Source organism: Equus przewalskii, chromosome 8 (genome assembly GCF_037783145.1).
Source record: "Equus przewalskii isolate Varuska chromosome 8, EquPr2, whole genome shotgun sequence".
Classification (NCBI taxonomy): domain Eukaryota; kingdom Metazoa; phylum Chordata; class Mammalia; order Perissodactyla; family Equidae; genus Equus; species Equus przewalskii.
Window position 1 is genome coordinate 63638975 of NC_091838.1, and position 27968 is coordinate 63666942.

Here is a 27968-nt window from a genome sequence, read left to right on the forward strand (position 1 = left end):
AAAAATGCAAGTTACTGCCCTCCTCCCCAAAGTTTCTCAATAAATTCATCTAGGAATCTGCATTTTTAACAATTCCCAGATGGTCCTGATGATAAAAGAAGAGGGAAAATTGTCAAAGCTCAGATTCATTAATGTCCCATTCAAATAAAAGCAAGAGGAAAAGCAATGAAAAATAATTTGAAAACTTTAATGATGTTATCTATATAGTAAAAACATAAAATCTTTTAAATAAGGTACATTCAATTTCTCAGAGCATCTAATATTCAGATAATTTATATTTCATACACTTTCCAACATTAAACAATTGACTAAATAATGCATTTTCTATGAAATGATATTACAGCTTATACAGGTAAAATTATATTACAAAAACACTCCACACAGGAAGAATGGCAGTAGCTATTAAGAAATGCTACACACTTTCCATTAAAAAATATATTTTCTCTCTTTCATTTGTCATAATAATAAACAGAATATATATTTTTTTCTTTCTAATATTAAGTCTTACACAATTTCCCTTTAGGATGATAATATGTACAAACCTTATATCTAAATGAATATAAATAGCAAATACTATAATAGTGTTACAGATATATTAGTAACTTTTACAGAAAAAAAAATATGGCTTTCTAATAAAAGCCTCTAGCACAGCTGAAATCTCAAAGCTATTTAAATTGGACATTCCCATATTTAGCAAGGCACAATGGAGTCTAGTTTCTTAGTTCCAGTTGAATTACTGCAAGCAGTAATAAGGGAAAATATAGTCAGTAGATATTGGACCAGATCTGTCAGTTGGATAAACTATTCGGGGTTTATTGAACTTTGGGGGGGAGATGTTCTTTCTCCACAGCATAGTTTCTTTTCCTGCCCTGTGGCCAAATCCAGTCCTTTGTGATGAGAAAGAAATCTTTGTACCCGCTCAAGTGCCTGAGAAACAGTTTATTCATCCATCGGATCTGGTCCATCGTGAGGAAATAGCCCAATGACCATTTCCGGTTATAAGCAGCTTATTTTTACTGATTGGACTTGGTTCCCTATCATTTCTAAAAAGAGCTTCTGATACAATCTGTACATCGTGAAGCTGTGAAGGAATCTGATGATCTTCTTCAGACTCTGGGTGACAGTTTTGGGAAAGTGGTACGTCTTCAAGTGCTTTAGTGCGTGCATTAGGCCCTTCAGGGTGTCTTGGTCGCCATTTTTTATTCTCCACAGGCTGAGCAGCTTCAGGATCTGCTCACTGGATTTGCATGCCTTCACTGTTTTCTCAATGTCTTCTGTTGTGACTTTCTTCCCCGGCAAGCTTTCCATCAAGCGGCGAAGCTGCTCGAAGGTGAGGTTTGCATGCCCGATGTGCCGCTGCACGCTGCTTTCACAGAGGTCTATATCTGCATAAAGCAAAAGCCCAAAGAGACGTTCACATCGTGGATATTCTAGTGCCACCAGAAAACTACCCTGAGGCAAAGGGTGCTCCCAGAGTTTCATAACTTTATTTTAAGGATAACCTTTTCCTTTCTTTGGAGAGCTTAAGTTATGCCAGTTATTTCTGAGAACTGAGATAATATTATTTTGCGTTATAAAAGGATAATATGCTTTATATATTCTAGGCATCCAATAAAACTTTGTGAAAAGCCATAATTTTGAAAATTAACAGTAGAAAATTACAGACACATCACTCCAAGTTTTCTAAGAAAAGTTTGAGAAATTAAAACCATAATATTTCAGAAAAACAAAGAAATCAAGTTAGTTATTTTATAAATTTCATTAGTTGATATCTGACATATGTGCTATTTGAAAAGAGTTAGCAACTAGACTTTAACAAATAGCGCCAGAGGATTACCACCACGGAGGAGGAGATCTGAAAACCCAATAATATGAGGCCAAAGAATGCGAGGATACACGCAGCCTAGAGAATATTTCAGTAATGAGCTAGGACATAAACGCAAGAGGGAGTAACTAACGTTTTTGTTAATGACGTGAGTCATTTAGTATCTGTGAGCCCTAAGGCAAGTCAGTTCATCTTTCTGGGCTGAAATGTCTTCATTTATAAAATAGGGATTTGGTTCCTTCTGATTCTAACAGTCTCTGATTCTCTACTTCCCTTTCTTTTTGCTTCGGGGCTAATTACACTTTCAAAGAATACGTGTTGTTTGCCAAAAACAGAAGAAAAGTTTACTCTTTGCACAAGTGAAAGCATTCAGCTGTCAAAGATGTTAATCTCCCAAAATCTGTTGCCTTGGTTTCAGATGGTTGAGGCTTTTAGAGTAGTGTAGAACTCCTCAGTCATTTAACTTCAAGTGAAGAGCAGAATGGATTTCTCACTGACACTGTCTGCTTAATTATACAAACCCTCCTTCATTGTTTCTGACATGTCCTCCCATTGCTAAATGAAGTCAGAACTCTTTCCACCGTATATCCTAAAGCTTACAGTCCACACTGGATGAAACTTACTTCTCCCCTTTGGCTTCTCTCCCATAATAACACACACACACGCTCACCCATAGTTTCTAAAGAAGATTCTTTATAAACCTTTGAAATATGAGACTACTTGGTTTTAACTAGCCCTTTTCTCCAAGAAGCCTGAACACTTTACAGGGCTTATCTCAGTAATCCTCACAACATATGCTATTAAAATGGTAATTTTAAAATAGGCTGTGTTGTGAGGATTAATGAGAGGATATCTGTAAGACACTTAGAGGCTCTCTGGAGAGAACTGCCAAATAAATACAACAGAGTTTCTCAGTGGAAATGCAAGGTTAGGATCCAAAGTGGTTAAAGAACTTCTAGGTAGGCCAGAGAGGACACTCATAAAACTGCTACGGGATTTAGAGGTGGATTCCTGAGGTCCAGTCCTGTATTTGAAATGTATTGGCTCTTCTTGTAGAGTGTTCAATACACTTTAAAAAGAAATTGGTGGGGAGGAGTGGAGGAGGTGAGAATAAAACCTTGCATGACTGCTCTAGGAATAGCGTCTACACTATCACTTGGCAAAAGCTTTTCAGTCCAACAATAATTCCAAAAGGAAAATATCACCCACACAACTAAACAGATACATAGTCTTGTTTCCTGTTCTGTGATAAATAAGTGTCTTTAATTTTTGATCAACTTGTTTATTTCAGGTTGCCATACCTTGAATGATCTTCTTGACCATATCTTGGTCTTTGTTTTGATGTTTCCATAACTTGAGCAGCTGGAAAGTTTGCTCTTGTGAACTGTGTCGCCGTTTGATCCTCTCTATGCTCTCTGCATTTACTTTGGTGCCAGGCAAACTGTCTACCAGGATGCTGAGCCAATTAGGGGTAAACTTGGTAGGAACAGCAAACCTGAAGAATGCCTCCTCACACAGGGTGACATCTAAAGGAAGGTGGGAAAACCAAGAAGATTTACTCAACAACTGCATTCGTGGAAGTCTATTGGACAAAAACCAAAATTAAAAAACCAACATAATTGAGTTTTCCAAGATATAATATGCTAAGAGGCAAAGTTTGAATAAATTTTGGTCTGGTTTAGTCTGTTGGTTGGTCTTAGTGGTAGACTGCCAACCCAACTGGACTTATGTTCTTTCTAATAGTTCTTTAAGGGGAATTTTTGGAGGAAAGGTTAATAAATGTCTAATAAGAATGTAATATTGCTATAAATTACAGCAAAAATTCTATGATTTAATATAAATGTTAATATTCTGCTAAGGATTTACCTAGTGCTCACAGTATACTTCAAGATCAGTGTCAAAACAAATAATCATTGCCTTTAAAGGAGCTTAAAAAGTAATCTGGAATGGTATATTATTTTTTGCACATATACAAACACAAAGTTTACCTTTGGGAACAAGGATGGATATAGACATATAAGCATACATTAAGTGGTAAAATAATCACATACAAAAAACATGTCATTTGGAAAAGAGGTACAATGGCCTGAGTGTCTGCATAGGTTGGCATATCCCAGGGATTAAGAATTTGTCTTCAGATTCATCAGGACTGGGTGTGAATCCTGGCTCTGCCATTCATTGCCTATAGTGAACTTGAGCAACCTTCACAATGTTTTTGTAAATATTAAAGTCTTTATAGCAAAATACTTGGCATATAGTAAGTCCTCAGTGAATGATAAAAACAAAGTTAAAAATGAATTAAGTAAAGAAAATGTTAAAGTCAGAAGTCACTCCTCTCACTATACCATCCCTCATTCCATTTTTTAGATAAGAAAGCAGAAAGGCTAAATGATTTTTCTAAGATTTCGATTACATGGTGAAAAAATGTTGGAACTGGGTTGGAATCTTAAATCTCCCAACCCACATTACTCTGCTTCATATACTGTCTGTTGTACAAAAAGATGTTTGGGGAGAGTCAAGCTGGTTCATGACTTTGCTTTGTTACATGCTAAAATACAGATCATCCTTGGTGTGGTAAATCCTTGGTAGAAGGTCTGAGATTACTCTAGGGGTAGGAGTGACAGGGTGAGGACACCAACCTGATTAGGGTCACTGCCAACATGGGATGCATTCAGATAACTTGAGCTTGGAGCTAGCGACTCTTCTTGAATAAAGAGTTTAAGACAACCAGAGGAACTTGGCACTTAGTAGATGCAGTAATACCATAGGTAACAAAGTCAGTTTTGCATTTCTAACTTGTCATCAGTTTATGTCACTATGCTTCTTAGTTGCCAATTTATACTTTGGCTAATACTATAAATATTCTTTAAAGTGATACAAATGCATAACTAAAAACATTCTACACTTTGGACTTTGATAATTTGGCCTCAGATATAATCTTTCCAACCCCCCCTTTCCCCATAGGAAAGATTTGATTTAAGTGTAAAAGGGAGAAAGTCAGGCTTGGGAGTGTGATCTGTGAGAGGATGAGGACTTTTTCAAGGATTTTGAGTCGTGGCTTTAGCAACAATATGCAGAGAATAGTCTTAGTTGGTTAAAATTCAAGAAAGGGAAAAGATGGGTTTGACTAAGAAGATGGCCAGAGGGTCTTGTATTCAACTCAGAGGTGGTACAAAGGCTGATAGCTTGAGATATAATTACCTATTCCACATTTCTGAGTTGATTCACTGCTTCCAGAACATATATTGTCATGCGTTGAATTTCCTTTCTGAGTTAGAAGGAGACCAAATGCACTGCAATTTGTGTGTTTTCTACAGGGTGCTTTAGATGACGTCTCATTCGAGAAGAATCCATCTGGACATCTTTTGCAAACTGTATTTCGCTCCGGGGTTCCTACAGAAAATACCAAGCAAGTTAGCACCTTCTTCCCAAAGACTTTCATGACAAATACACTCTTAACACAGTTTTGCAAAGACTTTTCACTCGGTTTTTACTGCTACTATAACGGTGCACAAAACTTCAGCCATTTTCATTTTTCACTTCATTAGACAGAGAGAACAAAACGTCTACAGTTAGCCCCTTAGGCAGGCTCCACTCCTTGTAATACAAACACAAATTTGTTCTGCTGTTACCTACAAAACATTCACAAAACGTGAGAGGAAAGGAAAGAAGGGTAGGCTGTTCATTAGTCCTGCCTGGGCTGAAGTGTCAGTAAGGTCTTGCTGTCAACCATATTCTTCCCACAGTTATTCTTGGAAAATCACGAAGATAACTGCTGTGTAACTGCTGTCCTATCACTCTTGGAGATCAGTACCCATGGTGTGCTGCATCGTTAAATTCCAATCAGTTCCTACTGAAGTTCTCTCTTTCCTGAAGCCTAATTGTGAAACAACTCATAAGTGTGCTAACCTTGAGAAGTAAAAATTTACAACATTATAATAAACTTTTGAAGGTGGCAATAAAGTTAGCCACTGACTCAGAAGGGTAAGCTGCAGTTTAAGTTCCATAGTAAATGGAAGATGATATACCGTTTGCTTAAACTGTTGAGTTTTAAAAGAGCACAGTCGTTAAAATTTCAAGGAAGGGTGACTGCAGGACGTTTTATTTCATGGTGGAAAGATACTTGATAAATTTGGAGAAATCATTGGTAGGAAAACTTGAACCAGTCAACAACTAAGGATGCTATTAAAAATAAATACCTTCAAACTGTTGACTCTATTCGTGGATAGAGCATAGATCACAGTATATTTGCATATGAAAATACCTCCATCTAGTGTAAGCTGGTTGAACAGATTTAGACTTCAATATTCAAATACAGCATTTACAGGCCAGTTCTGGCTTATGCAAGATAACAAATACAAAAGGGACAAATGAAAGCTACAGAAAGTTAATAAACTTCATTTATTAAAAATTCAAACCTCCCAACTCATTGTATCAAAACCAGAGGGGAAAAAAGAGCAAAATGATTTGGTTCTACTTTCAACTCTTGTGTCTTCTAAGGGAATTGATGGTGCATTGAACAGAAAAATGACAAAAGGTTGGAAGAAAAAAAGAAGAGGGGGGAAACGACAGGCCCGATACTTTCACATATTATATGCCATTTCTAGTGTTGCAGTGACAACATCTTAGGAACCACCTTACAAAGAGGTCTATTTTTTTAAGTACTTTCTTACTATCCCCCTCTCCTTAAATGGGATCCAACTCCACACCGAATTCTACAAGATAAGCAGAGGTATTTAGGGGGGTATTCCACAGTATTTGTTCATTACTAATATTTTGGGAATAAGTGGACTTGTCTCCCTTTACCAACTGCCACCTGTTCTGGAAAGAGAACTTCACAAAGAGAAATCTTGTCCTTCAGATACACACTGGTGGGTGGGGTCTTCTCACGCATCCTAATGAGAAAGTCACAGGCACGAGACAGTCTTTCAGGTAATTTAGCCTTTGCAGTTCTTTACCAAAAGGAATCGAAGAATGACAGAAGTAAAGCTTCTTAATATATTTGGAGGCTTTACATAATGACCTTTCTAAAGAGGACTTCCCTGTTTCACAGTTGATAGAACTTAAAAAAAAAGATTTCTCTGCCTAAGTAAATGATATTGCCTTATTAGTATCAGGGGAAACATAAAAAGTACCACCTGGCAGGCAAAATGTGAAATATCATAATGATGAGAGGAGTTCTGCCTTACAAGTGAGCATGTCACCATGTGAGCCAGAAGTAATGACATTGGCATCATAGGACTGACAAATAGAATGAAGTAAGTAAAATATCAAGAGGAAACAATCTGACCTCAACAACAAAAAGGAATGATTATTAAATGCTTTTTAGAATAACACCGCATAGGCCTTCCTTTTCTTTGGGCTGGAAACCTCTTATTTTCCATGAGAAACTACTCTGTGGGTTTTTAGGGAGGGAGAGGTAAATAAGCCCCGTGGTGGCAGCACAGAATAAAATGTGTACCTTTGTCCTAAGTCTTCTGGCTGCCTGCTTAATTCATTCTACAGACAGATTTTCATTCTTATGGGAGAAACATCCTTGCTATTTCCATTATTTTTCAAAACTTTCTAGTTTCCAACCTGCATAGTTCCTGCTTAACTAATTTTTCTACATATACAACATACAGAATTGAATTAAATGAATTTGTTTTTGTTGGGTGGACTTTGCCCCACTACTACTTGGCTTAGGACTAGAATCCCAAAGTACCATCCAATAAAAGCTAGGAAGTGTCACCAATTTCTCCCTCAAATACATCTATGAGGGACATTTTTAGGGACACATGCAATTTCCACCTTCTGTGATTAATTTTATAAGATTCACAATTTAGGAAACTTAATAGACTTCAATTTTTGAATATATTTCCTTTGTATGCCTTTAAACTTATAGTATTTGTCGTCTCGTAATTTAGACCCTGTATAACACAACTTCTGAAAGTTAAAATAGTTACAAACAATTAGCACCCTCTAAACCAGTAGCTCTCCACCATGGGTGATTTTGTCATCCAGGGGACATTTGGCAATGTCTGGAGACATTTTTGGTTGTCACAACTGGAGGAGGAGTGCTATTGGCATGTTTTGGCTAGAGACCAGAGATGCCGCTAAACACTCTGCAATGCACAGGACAGCTGGCCACAAAAAGAATTATCCAGCCAAAATGTCAATAGCGCTGAAGCTGAGAAACACTGCTTCAAACTGAGGAATCAGAATCTGTACTGATTACTACTTCCTCCAGCAAAGTAAGTGAATACTCTTAATTTTCCGAAGCCACAAGAGGATACAGACTACATTGAAGCTTCATGAATGTGGTAGAAAAAAATGCGGGTTGCAGCTTTAAACGATTCAATGCCCACTGGCTTTAACCTATCTGTTCAAAACGCAAAAAAGAGAAAGTACTTTGTTTATAGACAGGTACTCACTCTTGGCTTAACAATGTGTTTTGTCTAAGATAAAGAATAGGCTCATTGAAGAGGTGCTGCTGCAGTCTATGCTCCCAGATACTCAACTCCCATGCCAAAGGGAGAACTAGCTTCATTTTTAATAATGAAATGCATTTCCCCAACCATTCTCATTTTTTACATAATTAATTATAACTTCTCATTGTGAGCACTCCAGAGCCTCATTAATATCAACATAATTAGTCTCTTGGTATCCATTAACATTTCTGATGTCTGTCAAAAAGCACTGCAGTTTGAAGCTGTCCATGCTGACGTGACACATTGAGGGATATATTAACTATAAACATTGCAACTCAGAGCGTGTCCCTTTAAAACGGAGCAATCCATCATGCATCCCATTAGAGAGCCATTTGCTTTATTTGAGATTTGTCACTGAATTGCTCCGTGGTGGCAAAGAATTCCTCTGAGAAATGGTCCTTTGGCAGCAATCCAGACACATAGTACTTACCTAGTAGGTTCCATTACCTTTGCAATTTGCTATCCTGTAATGTCATGAAGACAAAAGTGTTCCCTTAAACTTTCAGTACTGCCTGACTTTGTATGAGCCTAATTAATTTCGCCAGACGTTGAGCGCTGATACGTACCAACTTGCAGCACCCCGAATCCAGGGGGACAGCTCCGGTGCTTCAAGCAGAACTCAAGCTCAAGGTAGCGCCCTTCCTCACATTCGCACACGCGGTTGTGGGTGCGACTGCACTCCTGCTTGACATACTGCAGCTCTTTGCACACCGGGGTGCAGTACAGACACTCGTCACTGCTGTGCCAGGTGTCTGTGTAGTAGTGGTCAGGACAAGGGGCACACACTGTCTTCCGCCTTGCTGTACAGTGCTGTTTTAGGAAGGTGCCAGGAGGACATTTGTCACACATCAGCTGACGAGAGGTTTCTGGGTCATAATGAAGGTACTTTGGAGGAAAGGTTTCCTGGGTGGTCCATTTAATGGAGAGATCCAGGAACTAGGAAGAGAAAGGAAAATAGTGGCGTGTTACCATGGAAACAGGGTGGTTCTTCTGTGCAAAGGCATCGTTAGACACAAAAGTCCTTTGCGACCTGAAGCCTCATTCTCTTCCTGCCTATTGAGCTATACCATAAAGTAAATTTAGAAGCCCTAATTCTTGCCTCTAGTTGCTTAATCTCAAAGACTAAGAAGGCAATGGCAGCAAACATGTTAAGTAAATCTGGTTCACAGATGACTGGAGTGGAAAGCTCATCAGAATAGATATTATTATACTTAGATGCACCGCTAAATAACCCATGTGGCCTGAATGATGCTTTATCTCTTTGGGCTTCAGATTATCTCTAGATTACTGAGTTGGATGAATGAGTGGTTCTCAGAACAGCTATACCAGAGTCACCTAGACTCCTTCATAAAATGGAGATTCCTGGGATTCGCATCCCCAACCATTCTGACTCCACGGGTGTGGAGTTGGGGCTGGGGATTTAGAATCCTCCTGAAGTGATTCCGAGGTGTGGAGTCCATCCTCGATGATTCTTCTTTCATTTGTTCACTTGACAATAGTTATTGAACCCTTAATATGTGCCAGGCTCTGTTCCTTGTAATTGGGATACAGCTGTGAATAAAACAGTCAAGAAACCCTGCTCTTGTGAAGTTTACAATCCAATTGGAGGAGTAAGAAAATAAGTAACAAATTGCAGATAAACTATATGTTAGAAGGTAAGTGTGGTGAAAAATGAGCAAGTAAAAGAGATTGGAAACATGGAGAGGAAGGTGGAGAGATTACAATCTTTAAATGGGATGGTCAAATAGCCATATTTAGGACTAGATGATATCTCTCTCTTAGTTTTCCCATTCTAAGACATAATGATTTCACACATATAGTGAAGAGTTGGCAATTACATCAACAGTCATTCTGATCATTCATTCATTCATGCCACAGATATGCATTGAATGCCTACCAGGAATATACTGGTAAGTAAGACATGATGCCTGTCCCCATGGAGTTTGCAATCCACTGGAAAATTCCTAGAATTTTAAGATGGCTATTTCATTCAGAGACATCATACGGTGCAATATTAAATGACCACCTCTCTTCAGGTTAATTGGGAAAAACTTCAGGGAGCAGGAAGGGGTTCAGAAGTTTCCACACATAATGACAGAAAGATGTCTGCAGCAGGAGAAAGAAGATTTCAAGGACAAGGGTGCTGCTCAGGAGGGCAGCTCCAACAGGGTATTCAATCTTGTATTCTAGATCTCAAAAGGTCTCAAGGGAACACTGAAGTAGTTCTTCGTACTACTTACAAGAAACACACATTCGGAAGACACAGCGTTGTTTGTGTGTAGGGGGTGGTTTGTTTGGTTTTTATTGTTTGTTTTTGGTACAAGGATCAACACTGACTATTTTCAGGCTTCGGGGAGGTGGCAGGCCAAACACAATAATTTTTTCCAAACTCTCTTCTTTGCAGAACTCAGGAAATCTCACAGAAACCCCTTGACCTGGGAAAAGCATACCAAGCTAGGGAAACAGCGCTCCCTTTTGAATTAGGAGTGACAAAGGTAAAGAATGGCCTTCTTCATAAGCATTTGGGCATTTTAATCTAAGTAACTTCATTCATTTCTCATTGGAACATGACAAGTGTCAGGGCTGACTGGACCTAATAGGAGCTGATAAACCAGAAGAAAAGAACAAAATCTCTCACCTAGGGCCAAAGAGATTTTAAGCGAGAGCGATTTTCAGAGTGCTGGGATGTAAAGGACTCCTAAGCAACAAACAGTAGGATACAGTGCAAAGTCAGGGCTCTTTCGAAGGTCTCTTCTCATGACCTAAGGGTTTCTGGGGAAAGTATGTCCTTGAATTTCCCTGGGGCTTTTTATTGGCTCAGTTGGAGTGAGTCGACATTAGGCAGAAAGAAATGGGCCAATAGTGGGCAAAAGCTCTGGTTTGGTCTGGATCTTTCAGAAATACAGAGAATCTATTTATTCAATCAACACACATGTATTGAGCACCCAATGGGCACCAGGCACTGTAGAAGGAACTTAACTTATGGTGGTATGCAAGAAAGGTCCTTGACTTCAAGTTGTTCAGTCTAGTGAGGAGGAAGAAAGCAGAGAAGTAAAAAAAATAGATAATTACAAATAACGATCAATGTTTTGAAGGAAACAAAGCAAGATTGAAATGACTTTGGTGATACCTGGTCATTTAAATATATTACGCTACATCTTTCAAGGCCCCTTGTGTAAATTGGCTCAAATATTTCTAAAATCTTCCATGCTAAGGAATGAAGTTTTCCTGACGCAATTTGCAAAGCCACATGAAAGTAACGAGAAATGCTTTTTTCTCTTGTTGTTAACTTTTGATTCCCTGAAAAGCCACTTTTGAGGGTTCTGTTGCTTTCAAGAGGCCTAGCTCAGGGGTGCAGAGGGATACCTTTGTCTCGTGTGGTACTGCTGAGTGAGTCCCATCCTGGTAGAGTTAGCAGACCTGAGACTCCCCATAGCCCAACTTCCCATCTTTCCCCCTTTCCCATTTCAGTGTGGTTCAGTTGTGCCCATTTATTCATCAGCTGACTCTTTTCTCCCTTACCAAGAAGTGATGAGGATGGGATGGGAAAACCCCACAGATGGTGCTTCTGTTCCTCACTAGAAGGAGCCACACAAATACAAGATCTGACCAAGAATGCTGATGCAATTTGTATTTTTCTAGGCAATTGGACATGACACTGTTGGTTTTCTGAAACCATGTTTTGGAAATGAGTTGCCATTTCTTCAAAATACAGGGAAGTGGAGGTGAAAGGAATCCACAGAGAAAAAAATAAATAAGGTTGACTTAAGGATTAGAGAGCAATTATATTAGTGAAGGTTATTTCCCTAAGGCCACTGCATGGAATTATCATATATATTTTTAAAAAGCGGAAAGCCTTGAGAATCTGCAGACTTGTTTTCAACAAGTTCCACTGAGCCTTGGTGTTTTATTTGAAAATTTTCCACTTTGGTAAAAAGACAGAACTCTGTGTGGCCAAAATTGGATGTTTAGGTCTCAATTTTTGGTTAGCCCCAATTCCTGCACAGAATTTCTGGAACCAGTTACTGGATAGAGGATGGGCAAGGTTAACAGAGCTCTTTATCACAGTTTTCTCTCTTACTTTCTTCTCCATTTCCTGGAAAAGCAATGAAAAAGATGCCATAGGAGGACAGATCATCTTAACATTGGCGCTATCTCCTTTGCCAGCTGATAATAATTAAAACCTAATAAGAGTTCAAAAATAAATTTCTGTGTGAGATGCATAACCACTGATGAACATCTGGAGAAACCAGGACAGGCGTATAGGTATGTCTGCAGAGCATAAAGTGCTTTCTATAGAAGAAGCCACTCTGTTTTTGGTGTTTTAAGCTTGACTTTTAAAGAAAAATTAAATGGAATTTTCTCTTCATTTTTTCTTTCTTCCTCCTCCCATTCCCAATCTGTCCATCCTTTGATGTAGACCTCTTGTGCTTGAAGAGAATCCAAAAGCCTTCCAACCCAGCACTTCCCACCAGTCCAGGAAATCTTCCTGAATCCCCCAGGCCTCTTTTCTTGAAAGGACAGTTAAGGCTCCACCTCTAATAGCTTTGTTCTTCTCCTTACCTTCCATTTTTAATGTTGGGCAACGTTAAAGAATTTTCTATTTCAAACCCAACCATCTTTCCTCATCAAATGTTAGCAGATGATGGTTGTGGGTGAAGGTGGTGAGTGGGTTGAAATAGTTGTTCTGTAAAGCCTTTTCTAGCTCTACCATTGTAAAATTCTGTAGTTTGACAGCGTTTAATTAGCCAATGAACTTGAAAATAAATGTCTTGCTCTTAACTTCCTTCCTACTTCCTTGGTCCACTATTTTACTTGTGAAACCCGTTTTTAATGCAGAATTCTCTTCACCAATCTCCACTTTCCAGATTCAACCATGCCTTCCATTCCCTCTGTAAAACCAGCTGATGCCCCAGGACCTTGAATTCTCAATTATGCCTTCTCCTCTAGATGCCCTCTCCTATCAGCTCTTACCAGTGGAGTTGCCTGCTTAACAAAAGTCAGTTGTATGTTTGCTGCTGAATCTGTTTATGCTTGTTGTATATATGTATCATATATACTGTAGTTGTAACTATAGTTTGGTAATCCAATTAAACATTATGTGAGCCAATAAACATGGGTGTGAAAAAAAGAATTATATTTTCTGTGAAAAGTAAATTGAATGCTTTGGGGACAACTTGATAAAGATGAGCCAACAAAACCCAAAATACAAAAACCCTACCATAGAATTTGGAGTAGCTGAGACATTTGTAAAAACAAAATGGGGAAAACATCTAGAACGATTGTATAATCAATTTGTTTCATAAAAGTCTTTAAATTCCAAAACTGAAATGGATGGGCAAAACATTATAGATAACAGCTTTGTAAGAAAGACAGCATGGGACTCCAGTTAGAAAACACAGATTCCAAGAAAGGCCTTGACCAGATCTCAAAATACAGGTGCATGAGTGTTTATTTAAATGTTTTAGGCCAAAATAAAATATTTAAGGTATATATTTATAATTCTTATTATTAAATGCTTTAACTGATTTTTCAATTAATCACCTAACTCATAGTCCCAAACATAAAATTTCTAATAAAAATTCCCCATACTTAAGAAGTATAATGACATGGTAATGTTATGTGCAGGCAGCAAAAATAGGCAATATGAAGATGGAATCCATTTTGTCTATTCTGTTCTAACATACACAAATTAATTCCTACTCTGTGCCAGGCAGTGGACTAAAAAATAATCTTTATAATATTTTGGTTTGTACCTACTTTGGGATGTTTTACCATTATCATCATTAAGTTTCCATTGGCTACAAAAATGAGTCTTGGAATAAGAAATTAACTGTCCCAGGTCACACTAATTAGTGGACGCGGAGTTCAAACCCAGAGCATGTGCCATAGAATACTATTTTTTGGCCAAATCCTTTAACATATTTGTTAAATATTTGATAAATATCAAATACTCTCACTTATGCTAAAGCCTTTATGCATGGTCTAAAAGTAAGCCCTAAAGTGCTAACTTTTCATTCAGACTCAAGACATCACAAAAGTTAGATCAACCAAAGCCTTCCCAAAGCCCAGATGAACCAATGTTGGCTTTTCTTTCTTTGTGCTAAGACAAGCTCTTTTTTTTCTTTTCTTTTGCTCAGGAAGATTCGCCCTGAGCTAACACTTGTGCCAATCTTCCTCTATTTGGTACATGGGTTGTCACCTCAGCATGGCTGAAAAATGGTGTATGTTTGAGCTCAGGATCTGAACCCGCTAACCAGGGCCACTGAAGCATAGCATGCTGAACTTAACCACTACGCCACAGTGCCGGCCCCTAAGACTAGCTCTTGTCCAGAGCTATTGCAGTGGAAATTTCTCAGATGATACGTGATTTGACTACAGCATTCTCCTGGTGTACGCTTCTTCCTTAAAGGACAAAAGAAGAATACATTTCCTCTGGCAAGTTTATTTTTGCATTATGCAATGCAGCCAATCCCATACTAATAGGCTTGCTCTCTGGTATGCAGAACCATGAGTGACCCAGTGGGTTTCCGTTTATGGAAAATTCATTAAAAGGAGCCCACGCAAAGCTTGAAATAACTACTTGGTTTGGGAGTTCCTTTTGTGATCCCTCGTCATGATCTTTGCCGCAGAGAACTATTTGAGGAATATCCAGAGTTAGCTAAACTTCTGGTCAGTTTGGAAACCAGGCCGTTTTACAGTTCATCTTAGCCAAGAAAGGAAACATTCAGGATATATACATGGCGAATTTCCTAAAGATCTCTTGTAGAGTAAACTATAAAGCTTATTAAAAAAAACTATTTTCCTATGAAAGTTAGTTTCTTTGATTTTCTGTAGTCTTACAATGTAGTAGCTCCTTCTCTTTTTCCTCTATTCCTTAATTCATTCATTCAGCAAACACTTATTGAAACAACTACTATGATCTGGAAATACTGCTAAGTGATGGAGTTGGATAAGTTAATGTTCCTGTTTCATAAGAACCTTCACCTAAAAGCCAAGCCTGATGTAAAATACTCATAAATCACTGCAAAACAAATGGAGGCAGAAGAGAGGAGAAAGGGGATCAAGACAAGACTCAATAGAGAAACAAGTCAGAAAAGATGAGAGGATGAAGTTAGACACTGGTAATGGAGGAGAGGAACGATACGATATGTTGGCTGATTGCATGGGGAGGGGTTACTAGGAAGAGCAAGTGAAGAACATGTCCATGAATTCCAACTGTTAGGTAGGTGGTGTTGCCATTTATTACTGACAGCAGGAGGAGGAGACAGTTATGAAGAAAGACAGTGAATTTAGTCTAGAACATCTTCCAACTATGAGACTTAGGTGATGATGTCTAGTAGACAACTTGATATACATATTGGGAATTCAGCCCAGAAATGTAGCCAAAGATACAGCTTTCAGGGTTATGAGCACATAAATGGCTCTAGAAGCAGAAAGGTTGGATGGAATTACCCAAGGATATTGCATACAAGTAAAAAGAGATTAAAATGCTAACCTTTGAGACATAAATACTTGCAAAATGAGATGAAAAAGAAAAGGTAAAAAAAGTAGGGCTATCACAGAAAGTTTCAAGAAGAGCACTAAATGGATAATGAATAGTAAGTTCTAAAAAGCGTACAGCTTGGCAATTAGATCAACGTGAATTAACAAGAGCACTTTCAGCTGGGAACCTGTATACTAGGGTTCCAAAGTTGGTTCGACCACCAGCTTAGTAACCCTTGGCCACCATCTTACCTCTAAAATGAGAATAATCCTTATTTTATCTATCCCTGTACAATTGCCATATTTCACATAAGCAAAGGGACATAAATAAACTTGGTAAAGAATAAAGTTCCAGACAAGTAAAGTGATTATCACATATGCTAATTACACAGGAGGTGTACATTTTGAATCAGACTCATTTTTGGTGACATTTTGAAGTTTCTTGCTCTGTAATATACCTAAAATGCGCCATAAGTTGATTATCTACCCTGTTCTTAATTGTTTCCAGAAAAAGCGTCTCTAACTTGTTTTAAAATCAAGTTTTCAGTATCTTCCTAAATGGTATCATTTTCATGGTCTAGGTCAGATTGTTTCAAGACAGTTCCATGGGTTTGCCTAGAGGATCCAGATAGAAAAGTATTTGTCCCCATAACCCTTAAATGCTTACCATGATGTCTTATACATATCAACTATCCAATATATATAATTTAATTTTATGCAATTCAATAGATATATTGAATACCTACTATGTGTAACTAGGATTACTGGTGACTACATAGATGCAGATAAATATCTACCATGTAAAGAAGAAATTTGCAAGGACAAGCACAAAATCTGTAATTTTCTCACCTATAAAACGATAGTGATGACAGAATTTGCCTAAAGGAAGATTCTTCTAAAGTGTCTTTCATCTTGCATGGCATTTTGCATATTGTTCCATTCATATTTAGCTTCCATTTTAGAGGTGAAGGTGTGAAAGAAACAGGTAGTTCATTTGAGAAAGGTTTATCGACTGCTGCCAGGTCCCCCCCTGAGGGTCTACCATGGCTTAATAATTTGCACAATAGCAAGTTTTTTGGCTGAGGATTATGTCTCTAGGTAAGGAAGTCAGAGCAAATGAATTAAATGTGTTCATCTCTACAGAACCGATTTGCTGCCAACAGCTTTTGCTAGGCAAAGAGGGGAAAGGAAACACAAGCAATTATGATTTATTAGATGAATCAGTGGGCCAACTTCTACACTATTTTGCTTCCCTTGGGGCTGAAGAACTGTCTCTGGGTAAAATGTAACTTTAAATGTGACTTTTTTGTTCCCTTCAGAAGTTTCCTTTAGTTGTTCAAAGGCTTTTAAATGAATTAGCGGTACCTTGTTGACGTTTGGAATTAACCAGAATTGTCAGGGCAGATTGCTTATGATGCTTTTGCTGCTTCAGAGGAGTTTTACTGACAATTAACATTTGATACATTAACAAATAAATGAAAAAAGTCTCTGAGAAAAAAGAACTTGCAATACAGGTAAACACTTCAAACTTTCCAAGGAAGATACGTAGAAATCTCTCATATGTTGGCTCCCAGATTTTAATATTTCTTCTCTTGGGTTTCTATTAACCACCAGATTTGAGACATAACATCAATTCTGAAAACTTCAACCCAACAGAAGGGCTGGTTGCAATTTTCCTTATAATTATGTCCATTAGGGCCCACTTGACAAACACAAGGACAGCACCACTACCTCAAAGTTTCCCAGCTACAGTTCCTTGCATTTGGGCTAAGAATCGGCACTACATTTTAGTATGTTGACATTTCTGAACATTAATTTTTTTTTATTAAGGTTATAAAAGTTAACATCCTTGTGAAATTACAGTTGTACATTATTATTAGTCATGTTGTAGGTACACCACTTCACCCCTAGTGCCCAATTTTTAAATTCCATTTTATTTCTACAGTGCTTTTCTTCGAAGATAATACATTGCTTACACCATCTTATGAATCTCTTTTGGTTGCTAATGACCTGGATTGAAGCCCAGTCAATATATAGTTAAGGGCAGCTAGTGAGAGAAAGTTAGAAAAGAAAAGCCATGGTGGTTATGAAATGGAATAGAAACTAGAGCTAGAAACAGAATAAAACAGCATCTGAGTTAAATATGTAGACATTTACTGTGTGCCTACAACATGGGAAACATCATACTAGAAGCCCCGGGTGAGATGGTGAATAAGAACAGCTTATGTTATAATATTATTATATTGTAGACTCTATACTAAGCCTTTTCTTCACATGCTATTATCATCCATTCCCTTCAACCACCTATGAGGAGATAGGATTATCCCCATTTTATAGATGAAGAAATTGAGTCTCAGAGAAGTTGAGTGACTTGTCAAAGGTCACGGAGCTAGTGCACATTCGAGCTGGGATTCAAATCCAATCCTGTCTGAATCTAAGCCTTAACAACTGACTCTTCCTCTGGGGACTTGTCTTATGAAAGAGATAGGCATATAAATGATCAATTACAATACAATGTAAAATTCAATAAGATCTTTTATGTATCCATCTAATCCATCTATCTATCCATCTCCCTATCTATCTGTCCATCCATTCATCCATCCATCTACCTTGGTGAATAAATTCTTCTCCCTTTCCTGTCCTGAAATGCAGCTGTGCCCACAGCCTCTCTGGAAGATGGGCCTGTGAGATTAAGCAATCAGTTGCACTTTATACTAAGCAGTAGCTTCTCCGTAAAGGACCCCCTTCAATTTGCTCTCCTTCCTTTTCTGCCTTACTCTTCTTTCACTCACTCTTGCTTCCCCAGGATTGTACTTGCACTTTCTAATAAGGTACTAAAGCATAAGTGTTTGCCACACGCTCTGTTTCCTAATGATTCTGGGCTTAGAACTCATGTCGAGTAAGGAGGCCAGGGCATTTAATTTCAACAGATAAAAACATGGTGACCCCCTAGAGCTGCAGGGAGAGCTGAAAAAAGGATGAAAATACATTGGCATCAATTTGCCAAGGGTTTGACCCTCCTGAGCCCCATCCTGGGGCATTCTTAACCCCAGCAGAGTTCTCTGGGTTGAAGGTACCCACAGAGGCTTTGCTCTGATTTATGGATATTTTTCACTGGACTCAGCTACTAGATATAAGCTCCTATAGGGTATAAAGAACTTCTCAGCTAGGTAACCTTAGGGAAAATTACTGCTCTGAACTTCTTCCTCTTCTGTAAAACAGATACTCATCTCTGCGTCACAAGGAGTTTTGTGAAAAGTTAAGTGAAATATTAGGGGTGGCTTTCATTAACAATACAGATTCTAAGAATGATTAGTGTCTTTCTGTTTTATGGTTTCCTCCTTTTAGCTTAGCTTAAGTGGGTAGAAATTGTTCTGATGAAAGATGAAGACAAATGAAACCCTACAAAGGAAGGGTCCACTGGAAGTGATGAAGAGAAAAACCTGATCCCTGATTGCTTACTCTCAAAGAATAGGGTGCTTGATTTAGAGTCTACTGTTAAGTATCTGTTGACCTTCCCATTTTGCAGCCCAGCTAAGCTTTTATGTAATCTCAGTTCCCTAAATTTTGAATTTTCAGCAGAATAAAGAAGAGGTCTTTCCTCATGAATCCTTTAACAATACTTTTGATGAAGAAGGAGATTAAATCGATAATCTAAAATCACAGATTTTGGTCATCTGTGATTTTTAAACGCTCTTTGCAGTTACTGCCCCTCAATGACCAGAGATATAACCAGGGTTTGGCTGCTGTATCACTCAGGACTTCTGGGTTTTATGCTGTGCTAATTATTATCAATTTCACAATCTCAGTGGCTTAAAAATAACAAAGGTTTATTGCTCACTAATGCTACAGTCCCTAGTGAGTCCACTGAAGGCTGTTGGCTTTGTCCTCTGTCCAGGGCCTAGGATGATGCAGCAGCTAATATCTGGAACATGGCTGGTTTGTTGTGGAGGAGGGAAAAAGAAAAAAAAGTTGGGGGGATCATTTATTGATAATTAAGTGTTTTAATTTGGAAGTAACCTATCATTTAACTCACAAGTCATTGGCCACAACTATTCACCTTCTCTGCCCCCCTTCCTCACTAGACGGAGGCTGGGAAGTATAATCTTACCATGTTTCTGGAAGGGAGGAGAATTGAGAACAATTTACAAGCAGTGTTAACAACTACATCCTCAGTCAATAAACATCACTCACATTTCTAGATGACCTTTATTTTAGCACAATCTAATTGAATTTTTTTTCTTTTTACTGAATATTAAAAGAAGAGACAGGGAACAGAGAGTGTGGGAGCAGAGGTTTCCGTCGATTAGTCTAGTGTAGTATTCAAGTATAATATTTAATAGTCATGCCACCCTACCCATTATCATGCTTATTCTGCCCGAAGGTTTGACATTTATTCCAAAGAGCCGTGTGCAGTTGTCAACTACTTCCTTGTGAATACAAATTCAAAGAAAATTCTGTTCAATGAGTCTAAGGAGATTGCAAGTGACCATAATTATATCTCTTTAGTAAGTCCTGAGGGAACGTCTTGGACCTGGCTTCTAACTAAATGGAATATGAAAAATACGCACTTCTTACCCATACTAGTTAAAGACAAGAAGGCCTTGTTTCAGGATGAGAAAAAGAGTTTTTGATTTAAAAGAAGAATCTGTGATCCTAAAACAAGTAAGTCTCACTACTTAAAAGTAGGTGACATTTCAACAGCTGCTTCCTCTTGGGATCCCATTGACTTACAATTTCTTACACATGAAATCAGTTGAAAAGAAGAAACTTTGACAACTGCAACAAAATAGACTTTTTATAAACATTCCTTTAGGATAATTTTTTCATAGGTAAATAAGTCCATTTAATTTTTGCACATTTGGAATAGTAAATGGTATATAAATCTTTTTTAATTCATTTTTAAATGACAAAAACTAAAAACTAAAGCAGATTTTCCAACACATCACCTAGCCCAACAGCCCTATGTTACAGATAATTAGAGTAAGACTCAGAGAAGTGGAGTCACTGACTGGACCCCAGAGTCTAAGGCAAAACTGAGAAATTAGACCCCTTGCCTCTTGTCTGCTTTTGCAGAGGACTTACTGCCACCATAACCCACAACTGAATTCCTAAATTACGTTTAATTCATGAGCGCTGTTGGTGCCAACTGATGGTGGGGGGAGCTTTCTAAAGATTAGGCTCCTGGTATCCATATTTTCTAAGAACAAAAGAAATAGTTTTTTTGAACAAGAAAGTAACATGACATGGCAAAGGAATTGAGGTTTTTGGATCAAAGACCAGAGAAGAAAATTCAATTTACCAAAGGCAGTCACAAAGCTTAGATGAATTGCTGTCTTGTTTTAAACCTAAATTCATCTTGACACCTATTTTACAGTTGATCATTTAAGAGGCTTTTATAGAAAATGCTTCCAAGGTACAGACTAAATTGAACTGAAAATCCTAAGGCTACTCTTTTTTTTTTTTTAATGGAAGATGCTTCAAGGAAATTAAACAATGTTTTCACAGTATTAAAACTATAATTTTAGAGAGATGAACTTTCAAGAAATCACAATAAGAAAGTAACAAATCAAGGCTATTAGGAGCACATTACTTTTTTAGAAGGGCTCCAGGAATGCCATTTCATTTCCTCCTGCATCCTCTATCCATTTATGGTCTGGCTGATTCAGGTGCTTCTGAGAAATTGGGGGTGAAAAAAATCTACCCAAGCACCTGGGAAGTTATGTCACCTTGTAGTTGGGAGAAACCATTTTAGTGTGTCTGTAGACTGTCCTGGCCTTTAGAACATTAATTTAGAGAGGCCAGGTAAATGTCAGAGGGAGCGGGTCCCACACAGCTTCTTACCTAATGGTTGTAACACTATTTTTATCCCTTACAACTGTCTAAAAGGATTCCTTTTTTAGACTTTCTATGCTAGTTACCCCAAAATATTCTGTGGTAGTGAGTTCCAAAAACTAATTACATGTCACATAAAAATACTGTCCTTGTATCTATTTCAAGTTGGCTATACCTCACTCTTTCTTCTTGCATAGATAGTTTACAGATGTTGCTAGGATTTCCGATTCACTAGTTCCTGCTATTGTGGGTTGCTAAGTTTTATTTTGATTTTTGTTTTCTTTTCTAAACACGGCTGCTATTACTGTTCATATTTGCATTTTGTTTACCAGACCATCAGTATCAGAAATGTGCTCTGGGCTGCTTCCCTCTCTCCTCTCTTGCTGTGTGAAATCATCCTTCCTTAGGGTTTTAAAAGCTCACTCTACACTGATGACCTAGATTTTTTATCTCCAGCCCAGGTTCCTGCCCACCAAACTTTTGTTGAATCTAAATGTCTACTCGACATCTCCACTGGCATATTTTACAAACTATAAAATTTATCAAACCAAAAGAGGACACTTGATGCCCAAACCAACCAGATGGGAAGGTCAGAAACTGGGTTCAGCTGAGCTTAGGTAAAGCCTCCAACAGTCAATTCTATGAATCTGGTTCATTTTTGTTGCTCGCTTAAGAACGAGCCTTCATGAAGGTATTGATATGAACCATTATAATAAAATTGTACAAAAGAATCTTTAAAATATTCATCAGGTGGGTAGGGTATTATATTTTGATATAATAAAACCACCATTAGAATGTTAAACCTCTGGCAGTGAGCCACATCCTGTTGGAACATTCATGGAAACTACTGGTAGACTATACAACACTCTAGCAAATCTCACCATAGGTCCTTTGACTCAGCAAACACACATTTAATGTCAGGCATTGGGGAGACCTGGGGGCTACAAATGTGAGTAAGATGAAAATCTATGTTTGCAAAGAACTCATACTTTGTCTACCACCAGGGTGATGCTATCCTCTAGAAGCTCTGGAAATTTGTGGTGGATTCCTCTTGTCACAATGACTGTGTGCTGCAAGATGTCCTGAATGATCAAGAATAATCTCATGTCACGCACACTTTTCAAATGTCTTGGTCACAACTGATATAAGTGATCTAAGTAGACAAACCTAATATATCCTAACTCCACTTTATAGCTACACAGAGTGGTTTTTGCATGACTTTTATACATAGTGAATTTCCAGGAATTTAACAACATAAAATTTGATAGAATATTATACTTTGCTTTTTTAAAAAACGTTAGCCAGATTTGCTCACCATTTCCAAAAATCAAAGCCAACCCCTATCATGGTTTTGAACCCAAATGGGACCCACGTGTTCCCGTCTTTGTTCCTAGCAGACTGTTCATGGCAATTTTACATAAAGATGCTAAGATATCATGACCTTGTTAAGTCTTCTGGTGAAGCTTATTTTATTGTAAATTCCTTTCCTTTCGTTTCTCCTTTATGGTATAGTTATGCCAGTACATTGATTTTTAAAAATTAGGTGTGTAGGTAAAATGTATGTACTCTAATTTTCATTTAAGAAGAGCAAGGGAGTTGTAACAAGGGATTTATTATAAAAGTGCATGGAAGAAGTCTGATGCGTAAAACATACAAACACACTGATAATTTGGGCATCTCTGTTCCATAGTAGCAACACATAAGGGGCAGCCAAGCATCATTGGTCAAGGCTTTGAATAACACAACCATAAATTTTTTATAAGAAGATTACTCTTTCTCTTCAATATATTTCCCAGTCCTCTTTTTTTGGCTACAAAGGAGAAACTGAGGCTAAAGGAAATGCTATGGGTTAACGAGATGCTAAAGGAAATAATGCTCTTCACAGAAAGCTTTCTTGAAAAGGGAACATGCAGGCAGCAGGGCTGAGGGTTGCTGAGAGAAAAACCCAGCAGACAAATCGGAGGATAGGAAAGCAGGAAAATTTGTGTGTTTAGTGCCCTTTTGATAGACACTGCCTTAGCTCTCCTTCCAGAACTAAGTGGATAAAACATCTGGCACAGAATGCTTTCTTCCTTAACCAATGGAATTTGACAACTGTGGTGTTAGCCTAAGGAGTAAAGTTAGAGACCAGATTGACATTAGGAACGGTGCTGAAGGTTGCTAGGTGACAGAGGCGGGGAAGGTTGCAAGGAAGAGGGATCAGGACTGTTCTGGACTGAGTACATGTCAGATTCTCTTAGAAACTAGAGTCATTATTCTATTAAAATAAATAAATAAGCAAACAAAAAGGCTAGACAAATACATACACGCAAGCACTGAGGGAGAGGAGGGAAACCAAAATAAACAACAAAACAACAAAAAGTCAGAAAGAGAATCCTAAAGGAAGACAGACATGACAGGGAGTTTTCTTAAGAAGAAACATCTGCTATTCCCGCTTCTTCACCCCCACCCCCACCCCAAGTCATAGTATCATAACATTAATTCAGAGCTTAGCTTTGAGAAGGCCAATGGACGGTTCTGGCACTCTATGATGGGAAGTTTCAGCCGCCAGTCAAAATTTGGGCCTAGAACAGGATGTTCTCAGTGTATCTGGAGTCTCCCGGGCAACCAGGAAAGAAATGACGTGGTGGTGTGACTTCTTCACCTTGCAGGGCAGGTCTCTGCTTAACTACATTAGTCAGCATTCCAGAAAGCCCATGACTGTGGCATTAGTATTAACGATGACACCCCCTCACTGCTTGCCCACCAGCATATCCTCTGCTGTCAGAAAAAGAGTCTAGAAGTCCACTTTGCCACAGAATTTTACCTTCTCCCACTTCTTAGCTCCAGGACACCTTGATTTTAGGTCCAATGATGAAACCTTCTACTCCTCCTTCAAGGTAATAGTCAGTGGCCATCTCTCCCTCCTTCGAGCATCATCAGCACTTTGTTTACATAATTCACTTGGTTCTGGATTGTCCTACAGTTATCTGCGAGCATAATGCTAGAAGCTAGCGTTAACATGCAGCAGGAACTTTATGTAGTTATCTTGCATGAGACCGTATCATTATCTCTATTTTATAGAAGAGAAAACTAAAACTCAAAAGAGACCACTTGGCCGTGGTCATTTTTCAAGTAAGTGGTGGTACTGGAATTTGAATTTTGGTCCAACTGATAACTACCACACTGCAGCTTCCTTTATAAGGGCCCGGAGGGCAGAACCTTTTATATTCCCAGACGCCCAGTGCTCCCCTTTGTTACTCTCATTATACAAACAATCACTTATCCAATATCTGCCTTCTTCATCAGGCCGTGAGGTCCATGAGGACAAGAATGGGGTCCATCTTGTTTTCCACTCTGTCCCAGTACCCAGCGGGATGCCTCATACAAAGGACGAATACCTGTAATGCTTCCAGTTCCTGGAACTGCACCTTAGTATTTACAAAAGAGCATTGGGACTCTTTGTGTCTAAGTACAAAGTGTCCATCTCCAATCATTTATAAAATAAAGTCAATCTCAGAAATCATAGAAAGGGAAAGAGAAATCTTTCCTATTTGAGTGTTTACTATGTTCAAGACACATATAAAATCTTCTCCTTTGATAATGCTGTCATCCACAATTAGTTATCTACACACATATCTACCTCCCTATATAGACCACATATCAAAACATTGTCTGTTTATTATTTAGGAGCACTTGTTATTAGGTACATACATTATTTAGCAGAAATCCGGAAATTTAAAAGTCTCAGATAATAAATCTTTGACAGATTTTAAGTCTTTGACAGAATACAAAGGATGAGGAAGAATAAAGTGTCCCCATATTAATAGCAAAATTATTTATACTAGCCAAACTTGAGAATGATTAAATCAATTGTGGCATATGTAGAGAATGGAGTACCATACAGCAATGAAAATGGACGAACTATGGTACATCCAACAGTGAAGATGATCTCACAAAAGAAGCTTAAGTGAAAGTAACTAGACACAGAAAAGTGCAAAAAGTGCATTTATATAAAGTCTAAATACAAGCAAAACTCATCCATGGTGTTAGAAGTCAGAATATTGATTACTCTGGCTATGGACATAGTAGTCATAGCAAGTGAGCCCTGGAAGATGCTGGGGTGCTGGGAATGTAGTATTTCTTGATCTGAGTGTTAGCTCACAAGTGTTCACTTCAAGAAACTTCATTAGGCACTTAGGATTTGTGCAATTCTCTGGGTTATGTTTTAATAAAGTTTACTTTTTAGAAAGTTCTTCCTAGTATCCATATTGGTGGAGTTATTTTATATGTTATTTATATATATGTAATGGTAGATAAGATCAGTATACTTATGTGTGGACTCCTGCCCAATCCACCTTTTCTTTAGTGACTTTGCTATTTATTTACCTATTTACGCTTGTGTATCCTGAGAACTAACTGGAAGACCTCCTGGCTAGGAAATCTTCTATTCACCATTTGTGGGTTGGGCATTGAAATTCAAGCATTTACTCCAACACGTTCAAAACACATATGTGGCTTAAATATGGGTTTTCCTATCCTTTTGTGAATGTTTGACTCATACCTCAAGGTATTCCACACTCTAGTGACATAAAGGAAACAAGTCATTGGCAATAGAATAATCTACATACAAATCTTAATAACTTGGTCAAAAAACTAAATAAAAAAGCTAAGCGAAGTCACTGTTTCCTTTTTCTTCCAAATAATATGTTAAAAATAACTCAGCCTATTTAGTGCTGAACTTCAACTATTTGATTATATTTTAGAACATAATTAACATTAACCCACCAATATTTTCCACAGTATATTGAAGTTAAGAACTGGAATAACCCACTTTAATAATAAAATTTTATCAAGAAGTTAAATTACACAGTTAACAAGTGTGTGTGTTTGTGTGTATGATCTCTTCTCTGGTGTTAATTATTCAAAATTTCCCATAACATTTGCTTAAGTTGGGAATGAGCCTAATGATGTATCATATACGCACTACATCCAAATTTTATTCTAATTATAATAATTTTAAGAAGACTGATATCTCCTCCCAACTTACTCTGAATCTAAGGGACCACTTTATTGCTAATAATAATTATATCCAAGTTAACTAAGCAAAGATGGTATGAACTACATGAGAGTGTTAATAATCTGAGATGAAGAGAGGCAGTAAATAAAACGAATAAAAATCATTCCAACAAAAAAGGTCTAGAGCGCCTCTCTCTTCTGCAGAAACCCAGCACAAACTTTCCAGTGTAAAGGGATACCCTAGGAGAAGCACAATTAGCTTGAAAGAGATCTCCTGTTCCAACGTGACCTCAAATCTTTCCTGGAAGAGCGAGTAAATTGAGCTTTGTCGCCATGAAGCCGCGGGGAGGTCCGGAGAGCGGCGAGCAGGCAGCCTCCCCAGACGCCCGGGGCACCAGCGCCGACGACCCGGGGCCAGGGACTTACCACGAGCGCGCAGCACAGCAGCTTGTTCATTGTGGTCCCCGGGAAACCTCAGGCGCTCGGAGGCGGCGGCGCGGCGGCTGGGCGAGCGCTACGGTGCGTCTCCGCAGCCCGTGCACTCATCACGTTATATATAGCGTCCGGGCAACAGGAAGTATCGGCTTGGCTTTGATCATTCATTCCCTATCTGGACCAAACTTTGCACCTTTCTTTTTTAGGAACCTTGGGCGGGAGCGGTGGGGGGTGAGAAATGCTCCGGGGTTAACGCTTTCAATGCCAGGGAGGCAAGAATCGCCAGGAGAGGTGGGGACTTGGGGGGTGGGGCGAGGATGTCTGGCCCATGGGAGGGGAAAAAAAAAAAAGCAACTGGGCTGCGGAACAAGGCGGCTTCTGTCTCCGCGCGGCTCTGAGGTTTCCCGGCCCCTTCCCGCCAGCGGCCGGCCTCCTGGCAGCCGCGACCGGCGGTGGGAGGGCTGGGCGCACGCTGGGCAGCCGCTGCGCCCGGCTCCTCCACCCTGAGCGTCCGGGCGCAGCTTGGAGTGCGTCCCGGACACTTTATACCCCTCTGCCCCCTTCTCTGCAGATTCTGAGAGCTCGAGTAACAAGCCTTCTCATTTATGCAGGGCATTGTCTCAGAGCGCTTTACGGGGAGCACTTTGCAATCATTAATCTCCAAGGTTACACAGACTCTGTAGAAGTAGGACCTTCTCTAACTTTTGGCTGTTTGGTTCCAAAGCCCGTGCTTTTTCCCATTCACGTCTTGTTGTCTGGGAGAGTTAGCGCCAGAGAGAATCAGCAGAGGAAAAACTGAAAACCTTGTAGGCTGTCGGAAACTTTGGCCGCTGTTTTCTTCACCATCGTCATCAAAGGACGATTGGTACCTTAGTGTCCTACATACTGAACTCCTGGAACCACTGCCCCCAAGCTGCTGA

General features: G+C 38.8%; 2 protein-coding genes across 3 annotated transcripts in view; one reads left to right on the forward strand and one right to left on the reverse strand.

The window, feature by feature from the left end:
• COLEC10 (collectin subfamily member 10) overlaps positions 1–27968 on the forward strand; it is a 432349-nt gene that overhangs the window by 255013 nt on the left and 149368 nt on the right. The window lies entirely within an intron of this gene.
• Positions 167–27567, reverse strand: TNFRSF11B (TNF receptor superfamily member 11b). Its single transcript, XM_008514726.2, has 5 exons — positions 27040–27567; positions 8862–9231; positions 5027–5218; positions 3127–3351; positions 167–1385 (listed from the first exon to the last, which is right to left on the reverse strand). Exons 1-5 carry the CDS (start codon positions 27067–27069, stop codon positions 997–999), a joined length of 1206 nt encoding a protein of 401 aa, XP_008512948.2. The 5' UTR covers positions 27070–27567; the 3' UTR covers positions 167–996.